The sequence below is a fragment of the Etheostoma cragini genome, chromosome 16, assembly GCF_013103735.1.
Source record: "Etheostoma cragini isolate CJK2018 chromosome 16, CSU_Ecrag_1.0, whole genome shotgun sequence".
NCBI lineage: Eukaryota > Metazoa > Chordata > Actinopteri > Perciformes > Percidae > Etheostoma > Etheostoma cragini.
This window is the reverse complement of record NC_048422.1, coordinates 5,021,786-5,032,790: the sequence shown is the minus strand read 5'-3', so window position 1 is coordinate 5,032,790 and position 11,005 is coordinate 5,021,786. Positions and strand designations below refer to the sequence as shown.

General features: G+C 38.6%; 1 protein-coding gene across 2 annotated transcripts in view; it reads right to left on the bottom strand.

Moving 5' to 3' along the window:
• The window catches only part of dcp2 (decapping mRNA 2), a 10,821-nt gene extending 694 nt beyond the window's left edge, over positions 1 to 10,127 (bottom strand). Inside the window, exons 1-10 of one of the 2 annotated variants that reach the window (XM_034895532.1) lie at positions 9,864 to 10,127; positions 7,402 to 7,553; positions 6,249 to 6,376; positions 5,623 to 5,721; positions 5,363 to 5,515; positions 4,688 to 4,800; positions 3,347 to 3,451; positions 1,123 to 1,231; positions 464 to 568; positions 156 to 207 (exon numbers count right to left, since the gene is read on the bottom strand). In XM_034895532.1, the coding sequence (XP_034751423.1) occupies positions 156 to 207; positions 464 to 568; positions 1,123 to 1,231; positions 3,347 to 3,451; positions 4,688 to 4,800; positions 5,363 to 5,515; positions 5,623 to 5,721; positions 6,249 to 6,376; positions 7,402 to 7,553; positions 9,864 to 9,916 (1,069 nt within the window). In that variant the 5' untranslated portion in view covers positions 9,917 to 10,127. The remainder of the gene's footprint in view (positions 1 to 155; positions 208 to 463; positions 569 to 1,122; positions 1,232 to 3,346; positions 3,452 to 4,687; positions 4,801 to 5,362; positions 5,516 to 5,622; positions 5,722 to 6,248; positions 6,377 to 7,401; positions 7,554 to 9,863) is intronic. The other variant, XM_034895533.1, reaches the window with a different exon arrangement.
• Between the last annotated feature and the right edge of the window lie 878 nt (positions 10,128 to 11,005).

Sequence of the window (11,005 nt, the reverse complement as noted above, 5' to 3'; positions counted from 1 at the left end):
CAGGTTATAAAAAAAAAAAAAAAAAAAAAAAAACGTACCTTTAAAAAGGCAAGTTTTATTTTTAAAAAAAACCGTAGTAAAAGTATTTTAGATAGTTGAGTTAGCTGAGAAAAATAGGGTCTCAAAGTTAGACATGTTAATTGAACAAACCATACCTCTCTCAAAACTGTCTTGCAGTCTTCTGGGTTGAAGTTTTTTAACTTCTGTCTGTAGAAATAGTAATAAGAGTGCAATGCTTGTAGTTAAATCATCACCTACAGTGCATCAGCATGCCAAAGTTGATGATTTTCAAGTTGTACATACAGTGTAAAACTGGCCAAAGATCCACTGGACAAGAAAAGTTTGAAATGTTTGACTGAGAAGTTGTATTGAGGTTTAAACCTTTTTTCTTCGCTAGGTCAGAATCACACATGGTCTCTATACTAAAAACAATAATCAGAAACAAATACTGTTTTGTACTTACAAATATGGCTTTCACCTGCTGGCAGTTGGCTCCATTGTCATTTGCTCCTTTCTTCACATAAGACGAGTCTAGACATTTCTTTCCATTGCCTTTCAAATGTGGATTCTACACCGCAAGAACACAAGATACGAGATGACTCTGTCTCAAGCCACAGACAGATTCCATGTTCCATTTCAGTGGCCGTACCAGTATCCACACACATTAATCTAACAAAGGGGGGCCCTACAGCTAAAGTTTGGGAACTACTGTCATGGGGTATATGAACTGGTGCTTTACTGTTTGTTTTGGATTTTATTCTTTAACAATAGTAAAAAAAAAAAAAAAAACATTATGCTCGTAGTAGGGCTTTTGCGATAACCGGAATGGACAAAAAATATTGACTTCAATACGTACTTTAATACGGATACAAAAGAAAATATATTTAGCCAGTGCTAACAAGTCTTAGCTGCAGATTATTTTTCATGTTTGTGAACAGTGCTGCTTGTCCATTGGACGAACCAATATTAAAAGGGATGGTAGCTTCACACTAGGAAGAATTCAGCCAATGTTTTCCACAGTCTAGCAAACATGTCAATATTAACGGTTCGTAACATGTTGCCAAACTGGAAAATGCTGCTGTTACATAGTGTTGAACTGCAGCAGGGTATGTCTTTTCTGACCTGGTTGAGCTCCTGCTGGCTCGCCTGGCCCACAGCCTTCTGCTGCTTGTGTTTCGCCCAGCTGTCTCCTGGAAAAGCATCGCCACCGGTGAGGCGGCGGGATTTTGACCTAAAAGATGGAAGAAGAAAAAAAAGAAAAAAAAAGATGGATATTTCTATTCTACATCAACACAATGGATGGTCAACTGATGCTTGCCCAGAAGGTAATGCCTGTAACTTCCGCTGAAGGGTCATTATGATACTAGTCTGGCCTTGCTTGGATTGGATGGTTTATTGGCATTTCTTTAAACCAAACACAAGCGCCAGACGGCGAGCATTTGTGCCTCTGCTAAATAGCCTTGCCTCACCGAATGTGAGAAAATAAAGCAAGGATTTATAGTTTGTAGAACTAAAGACATTATGGGCCAAAACAAGTGACGTGGGCCTGTACCACAACGCAAGATCAGGGAATTAGCCAGCTATGTTTTGGCTTAGCTCCAGTTTTCAAGTATCACAGATATGAGGTTTATCACCATGGCACTCAGGATCAGATCTAAAAAAATCAGGCTAAATAATGAAGAGCAATAGATCTTTTTATAAATCGGTAAAGTCACGTTGCTGTTCTTACTGGCTTTCCATTTCAACTAGTTTTAAAACACAGCTTCTAACACAATCAAAGATTATAGCGCCATTTATTTAAGTTTCCTTTGATTCTTGAGAGTGCCGATAGGTTGGGAAATTGCAAAGTGTTAATGATTTAAATACAAATTCAGTCCTTGGTTGTTTTTAATTGTAGAAGAATCCACACTGTGTTAATGATCTCATCAGATATACCTTATCAGACTCTCTGCTCTGGCTGCAGAAAAAGTTTCCCATCTCATTTAATATTAAGCACTTGAATCATGGTAGGGATAACGTTTGTAATTAGAGTCCACCTCTTTCAACATAGCCAGAACTGTTGAAACCAGATTAGTGTCTGGAAAAGGGGAGCCCTGCAAAAAATGTTGTGAACGTATGTGTTCAGTTAAATATTCACTCTCCTTTTAGCTGTGATCTGGGTCTCCGGAAAAGAATCTCGGTATCTTTAGCTGCTAAATGTTCCCCAGCTAGTCTCTAACTATGCTGAGATGTTAGCAGGTTTATCAAAGCTTTTCCACCGACAGTGTAGTGTTTAGTGTAGAATTTGTGGGCTACAAAATATAAAACAAGAAGCTGACACAAGCTAAAAGCTCAGTAGCAGCGCGGGGGAATGGGTGCAGCATAGTTTCGGGATATTTTCCATTCCAATACTGTATCAATACATGGACACCAAGTTTTTTTTAAGATTATTGGTTTACCATTTTAGGCCTTTATTTGAGAGGAGAGCTTAGACACCAAAGGGGACAGAGATGGAGAATGATATGTAGCAAAGGGCCATAGGTCGGAATTGAACCCGTGGCCACAATGACTGAGCCTCTGAACAGGAGCGCATGCTCATGCTCTACCAGGTGAGCTACCCAGGTGCCCCCAAGTTTTGATCATTTATTATAGAAATTGCACATGAGAATAAACTTTTTGGTAATGGAATAATAAAAGCAACGGCTTTTTCAGTCCACTCCCATCTTGCAGAAATACAATTGAAGTAAGATGAATCCTTTCAGTTTTCCTTTTGGGGTCATAATTTGAAGTTGGAAAAAGGTTTTATATTGCAAAATATTTCAGAGTACTGCAATATGTCTAACGTCACAATCATTTTATAATGTGGGGTCTCTGGTGGTTCCCAGTGGTAGAGCTACGTATGTTTTTTTGGCAATTTTTAGAATCAATCCTTTTTCATCTTTTTTGTTTTTTTAAACCAGCGATTGACCTAAATATTTTTTTTCTTCGGTACTGCAGACGGAGACTACCTCATGTCAGTTCCCAGAAAAAGACATTTTCCTTAGAAAACAATCAGTTTGTAGTAATGTCTCTAGATTTGAATTATTTAACTTTTTGTTTAAGGAGGTAAAGAAAATTGCAAAACACAATACTGTCAAATTGCAAAACTTTGAGAATCCCAATACATGACAATTGCAACTAAAATCCAATCGGCGCCCATGGATCATTGAGGAACCGAATCGGGACCAAAGCATATCGTCCCAGCCCTAATAATTAGTGATCATTTCCCATCAAGAATTAGCCTTTATTTGATTAAGAGAAAGAAGCTCCTGCTGTCACTCAAGAAGTGGTGGGTAAGTGTTTCCCTGATGACTGATTAAGTGTTTACCAAGTGTTGTCTGAAGCTTTGCTTGAAGTGTTGCCATTGTTTGCAAAGTCCTCGTCGCTGTCTGTTGACTCGCCTTTCAGCCTGCTGATCCATTCTCGCAGCGGTCTGTACAGGTGGAGCGGGAAGTGTGCCATCAATACCACTCAATTACTATAATGAATATGAGTCACATTTTTTATAACATAAACAAACAAAAAATCAACAACATTGAGGCAATGAGATACAACACATTTTATAGGAATCTTTAGAGCTATTGGTAGGTGCACTGTTAAACTAATTAGAAGATTCGTTGTTCAATCCCCAGCTCAGAGCAAGGCACTGAACCCCAAACCACTCCTGATGAGCAGGTTGGCACCTTGCTTGGCAAGCCCATCCTAGTCCTTGATGATTTTTTACCATTGCTCATTGAAAGAAAAAAAAAAAAGCAGAGGAGCTTTAACAATCCCTAACAGTAAATTCTGGAGCTGTGTTATGATTCTGTTAGTCTTGCTTTGCCAGACCACATGCTGCGGAGTGGAAGAAGGTCTGGCTAGTGCACACAACCTTTCCTGGATGGGAGAACCTGCTTTGGTTTATTGGCATTTCTTTAAACCAATCAGTTGTCACGGGCAGCGATAATAACCGCTCGGAGCCACTGTAAAATAGTTGTGTGTGACCAATCTCAACTCGGACATTGGGGTGACATGCAGCAAAGACCTGCAAGACGGAATTGAACCGCGGCCACTGCGGTAAGGACGGAGCCTTAGTACATGGGGCGCACGCTCAACCAGGTGAGCTTCCCAGGCGCCCAAGGAAAAGGGTGTTTTGAATAGGCAAGTTGAGTTTCAAAGCCCTTCCTGAGCCACTAAGTTATTGGCATGTGATCAGAGTGTGGCCAGTCTTAAATACCACTTGAGCATTAAAACCTATCCCTTTTGAAGTACATTTTGAACAGAAAAAAAATGTGTGATTGATCGTGAAGGAACTATCGACAATCTTGCGATAATTCACAGTTAAACATTTAAATCGATTGACAGCCCTAGTATTTATTTTATATTTTTATTTCATTCAGCCACTAGTTATTCTACATGCCTAGGCTTTCCTTTTCTTTCTTTTTTTAATAGATGTATTTGCTACTGTGGTTTGTTAACTGGAAAATGTTAAAGTTGGATACTACTGACTGTGATGTTCAGGACACCCCCCACATCTCCCTCTGTACTGTATGTCTGTTTTTTCATGTTTGTATGCGTTGCTGTAAAACCAATTGCCCTCCGGAGAAAAACATCAAATTGAAAAGGTAAATTAAAAAAGAAATATGAATGGATAACTCAATGATTATTTACAACCTTCTACTACACACACCTTATAAATGGAATGGCCATGAAAAACCTGTTGGGGGCAAGTCCAAGTTTGGACTTTGGGGTCATGTCGTTCCTGTGACATGGCAGCTTCTCAATATGAAACCATTCAATGTTCTACAAGAAAAGAAGATGAAGACTTTGAAACATTTCTACAAACTACAAAGAGATGGAAATCAATTAGTATGTTTACATGCACTCTAATAAACCACAATTATTCTGAATATGACAATATTCCGAATTTGACATGGGTCATGTAAACAGCATATTCCGTTTGGATCTTTGGAATAAGGCTTTCCTGATTAAGACGTGTGTTATTCCTGTATTATTCTGGGTTTTGGAGGCATTCTTTGGACATGTATAAAGTGCATTCGTAATATCAATACCTCAACCGAGGTTTTTACTGCAGTTCTCAACAGGCCAGTTAAGGGCCAGTTTACGGCTTACAATCAGCTCTGGGCGTTGCTATGGTTATTGTACACAAACCAACCAGCCAATAGTTCAAGTGAGTCCAGCTATGGTAGAGATGCATGCTTAAAAGAAAATAAAACACAGCTACTTTTAAACATGATCAAAGACTCAGATATCTTGGCTTAGTCGGAATATTGAAAACCCAAAGGATGTGCATGTAAATGCAGTCAGTGTGATGATTAAACGTGGGGAAAAAGGGAATTCATACCCTGATCTCTTTCCTTGTTTTGGGGTTGAACTTGGTATCCTTTGACACTCCTGGTATGATGTAGAGCCGAACCACTTGGTCAGTGATTTTCTGCTCTATGAACATGTCTTTGCAGATGCGATTCTTGATGTCGAAGCCCGTTTCCTCCAACACCTGGAAAAACACCCAGTCTTTTTTGAACTACAAATGTCAACCGTGATTTATACATGGCTTTGAATGCTTACGCTTTGCAGTTGAACAGCAAAGAACAGGAGACTTACTTCACGAACTGCACAGTCATGAGGCGCTTCATCCTCGTTAACTTTCCCTTTTGGAAAGCCCCAGCCTGACTTTGCAAGGTAGCCCTGAACAAGCAGTGCCTAAAGAGAAAACACCCCGTTAGCTCAATCACATGGTGGTGCTTTACCTCAACAGCACTCCGCTGGGGAGGAGTGCAGGTCTCCCCCCCCCCCCCCCCCCCCCCCCCCCCCCAGGGTAATTGCAAGCCTGCGATCCCTCATCAGGCCTAAGCCACTGGGGATTTTTTTATAACCACAGTTTCACCTACGTTGGAAACGCAGACATAGTCATAAACCTGATAATATAGAGGCAGTTTGGTCAGTGCCTGAATAGGGTTGAATTCGGTACCCATCCTACTAGCTAGAGCAAAGTTTGCACCAACAAGTGAACTAGCAGTTAAAAAATAGATTGTATGGCCTATTTTTCTTTAGTTATGTTCAATTTTGGTTAAAACAAACTAGTTTTAACTGTTCACCTGATAATATGAAATTGGTCACAATTGTTCTTGTCAGTTAATGGTCATTCCATTATTATTATAACATCGCGATTATACACTATGTTAGGTTTGGCTTCAGTGTAGAAGTAAAAACTAAAAACAAAAACTCACGTTTTCTAGTGCTTCATCAAGAATGATTGCTCCATAAGTGGGTACACCCATCTTGTACTCCTTCCACTGTTCCAGGATTTTTTGAACATCTTCTCCGTGAGGCAGCAGAAAAGGACAGTGATGGAAAAGTTTGCAGCTGTCAAGGGAAAAACAACGCCTAATGACGTCCAATGTGAGCAACACATTTGGCTTTCTGCTCAGAGAATCCTGAAGAAGTAAACTTTTCATCCAACTTTCTATTAAAATGGGTTTGCGTTTACGCCGATAACACGTTACAATGATGCGTTTAACTAAAGAAGCCATCCACAGATACAGTTTCTCCCAAAGGATTGACTGTTCCACATGTACAGTGCGTTTAACATTAAAACAAGGTTAATAAAATCATGCCAACAATTATTAGACTATTTGAAAAAAGGGATCTAAAAATGCTTTACCCTAAAAGTTTGTATTGTAGGACCAGATTAATATGTAACTTCATTTTAACCATGTAAGTCGTAGGGGGTTCCTGATCCATCTATTTAAGGGGTTCTTGGCTTAAAAAACATTGAAGACCCCTGACTTAAAGCACTTAAACACAGTTTTGTGTTGGAGTTTGTAACATGCCAAAATCTTAATTTTAATTGTATATGCATATCGGTTCCAAATATCTGTTATTGTTTACCTAATATTAATATTATTAATAATAACAATAATAGTAATAATAATAATGGGTATCAGCCTTGATAAACCAGTATTATCGATCCCTAGAAACATGTAAAGAAATGCATCCAAAAAAATAAAATAAAAAATAAAAAGACAAATAAAGTTGATAGTAAAGCTATAGTGCATAGTTTCTCTCACCCCCATGACGAATTCTAAGTATTGACAACAACACTGGTAGCGCATCATGGAAGGAGGGCATGGAAGATTAAAAAAGCATGACGGACTCTTCAGAAGAGGTTATTATCTTCACTCAAGTTTCTGCATGGGAAAGTCGCCGGACGCAACAGTCTTCTGAACGTACTGTAGTCATACTGAGAAAATTGTGTGGAGCTGATAGTCTTAATTAGCTTGGTAGCCCAGCAATTTACAATGGCTTGAATGTAAAAGACGTTCATTATGATCAAAAAGTTACACACTAAATAACATCCTCATCATTCACATGTAAGGATATCTGCTTTGGCGAAGTCTCTTATCCCACAGTGAGGAGCCCCCGGAGTGTTCTGCATGCAGAAGTCCAGGTAGAACCAGTGGGCCAGCTCGATCTGGAAGCACACCCGGATAGCGTTGTCCCGCTCCTCACTGGGGATGTGCAGGATGAACCGGCTGGAGAGACACAGGAGAGATGGAATGGGAGAAGGGTTTAGCGGCTTAGTGCAGCTAAGCCATGAAGAAGAATGGGAATCAAGTGGGCAAGGCTGCCAAACAAGTATGGTATGGGGAACTGCATCAAAATAGATCCATAACAACAACACAAGGTTTATTTCAACTGATGGTCATATTGGACTGGTCTAACATGATTAAGGACCATGTCTACAGAACAGGACATGTTATACTGGTTGGACAGTATAAAATATATGAATGAGGACCATGTCTACAGAACAGGACATGTTATACTGGTTGGACAGTATAAAATATATGAATAAGGACCATGTCTACAGAACAGGACATGTTGTATTGGTTGAACAGTATAAAAGAAATAAATAAAGAGAACAAGACAACTTTTTTTTCGCTTTTGATTTGTTTTGTTGTCTATTTCTGACTTACACTTACTCTGTTGAAATGTGCACACACGTGATATGATCCATTGGGTTTGTCACGTAATGGACCTATGTGCTGACGTGCACTAACATCTTTCTCTGCGATTATTGTGCACATGACAACTCACAAAAATAACTTTTACCAGAAGAAAACCATTACTATAACTTCAATGCTAAAACAAGAAAAGAAATTATTCTACACCATGACATAGAAAAGTAAAGTCTGTTTGCTAGTTCAAAAAGCTGGTGAGTAGTCAAAACCGACATGACGAGAATGGAAGTTTTCCATAATGAAAGCCTCCAAAAAACATGCCAGATCTTTTGGCCTAATGAGATCTCCAACAAGGAACTGTCCGAGAAAACGGGATGCCTTGCTCAAGAGGAAAAAAGGAAACTTTGTCAACATCTGTTTTATCTAAAAAGAAACATTTCTCGGTTTGTTTATTTCACTTCAATTTTATTCCTGCAAAATGAGATTGTCAAGCAGACCAACTGACAACACATAATAAAATATCATTACTTGGTTTCTTTGCATCGATACAGTCACTACATGAGTCGTTGCCACAGCTTTTCACCGCAAACATTATGTGATCCGCTCAAATTAACTTGAGTTGATACATCTACAGGCAATTCAAATAGAAATTTATTATATTTATGTCGGCTACGTGTTAAATTAAAAGCTACTGGCTCAACACAACAACAAGATTTAATATTCATTAGGCCTACTCATTCATCCAGATGAGACAAGTGCATATTCCAGCGTGGGTCGGAGAGAAACGTATTTTAAATTGTTCTGTATGTCTAGCACATATTTTAGATATGACAAATAAAGTTGACTTGACTTGAAGCGGCAGGAGTTCAATCCAGTGTGGGTTCAATAAAGTCAATGTTCAGTTATTGAATGTCTGAATATCTGCCATATAATTATTCGAAAACACTACAATTTCAGATATCTACAATCCAATTGTTAATAGTTATCTTAATTTCAGATATCCATAATGAAGAAAAAAATTATCATTCCAGATATACGTGTAATTTGATGTAACTGTGCCTAGAAAAAATGTACATAAAATCGAAGTCAGATTCCAAATTCTTCTGTTCTTTTGTTGACAGATTTGAGTCAGTAGGTTTTTATTAGGAGTTTTTATTTTATTTTAGATGTATTCTTTTATCACTGCATTAATCAGAATCAATTTTCGCCACGTTTTTACGCATAAAATGTTACATAAATTAGGCTATGAATGACATTGAACAAGCCCCTCTAAATGCGTTCAGAAGTGAAACTGGAAAGCTTTGTGTTAAGTGCTAGGCTACTGCAGTTGAGTTTTCTTACTCAGATTATGAGGAAAACCCCATTTCAATAACATGGCCTAACAGGCATCAATTACAAAATCCCACGCATTTAGCTAGACAATACATGTAGATACACTGTTGTTTTGTGTCGGGACCACATGCTCAGCATCTCGTATAGTCAAGTTTCAGAGGAATTAATGTGAACTAGAGGCGAATCAATCAGCACATAGACAGTTAAAGAAGATCAGCATGTGTATTTCCTGGTTACTCTAGATTGGGTTCTGATAGGCCACTCCTACACCACAGCTTCCTCTATCACCAGATAACTCCAAAACCAGTTAAACCGAAACAACGATCTGTTGCTAACGTTGAGCTAAATGAGTTTAGCATGAATGCATCACGCAACAAACAAAGTTCAACAGCATGTGAGCTTAAACTACAAAGTGTATCGCACACAGCGCTGCTGTTTATTTTTTCCTTATTAGAAATTACAGTTAAGTCAGTTTTTATGAATGCACTAAAATGCCTCATGAACACATAAACGACGACGGGAAAGCTCGGCAAAGCGTCCAGTTAACGTTACCTGCATAGGTCGTCCAGTACGCCAGATGGGATCTCCACTCTTTTGGCTTCCATGTTGGTTTAAAACATCCCAACTCTATCTCAGAGCATGCAGGTGCAAAAGCCATAAGAGCCGCAAGCTAACGTTGCATCCGCATTTTTACCTCAGTGGACCCTGAGTTTAACAGTAGCTACAGAAAACTGTCTCTGTTACAAAATAACTCCTCTTGTTCCTCCACGAAGAACTGTTGTTCTTCGTCTTCTTTGAGTTTTAATGGCGGTAGGCAAACCAACTTATTTGTGCATTACCGCCACCTGCTGGACTGGAGTGTGGCGCAGATTCTTTTTTGGGGTGCAAAAAGATTAGTGGACTACGGAATTAGGATTAGGGCCGTCTGATGAAACATTTATTTCAATTAATAGTCTATGGTTCTGATTTATCAGTCTGAAAAAGATTTCAAATATAGAGTTATTTGGACATTTTAACCTTTAATTTTAAAATCCCACATCAGAATGGTAGGATATTACCTGAGTGACACATTGGATATGTGTTGTCTCACCCAGACTTGCAACAAACAAGTAGCCTGAAGAAGACTAAAATATAGTTTTAACAGCCTGAAAAAGATTTCAAATATAGCTTTACTTGGACATTTAAGCCATTAATGTTTTTAAACCATTTTGGTGATGTCTCCAACATACTTGGAATGAAGCTGGTATAACTGGAGGACTCATTTTTAGAGTAGACTGAAAAACAGTAAAATATTCCTTTAACCGCCTGAAAAAGATTTAAAATATACCATTAATTAGACATTCAAGGCTTTAATTTTAAAATCCCACGTCAGAATGGTCCTAAATTACCTGAGTGACCCAATGAATATGCAGTGTCTTTCCGAGATTTGGAATGAATCTGGCTTAACAGTAGAAAACCCTTTTAGAGTGGCCTGAAGGAGAGTTAAATATGCCTTTAATCGTCTGAAAAAATGTCAATGTAGCTTTACTTTCAAGCCCTTAATTTTAAAATCTTATATCAGAATGCTCCGATATTACCTGAGAGAAACATGGGATAGGTGATGTCTCCCTCAGATTTCGATTGAAGCTGGAATAAAATCAGGATTCCTTTTTAGAGAAGATTGAAAAAGAGTGAAATATTGCTTTAACAGCCTG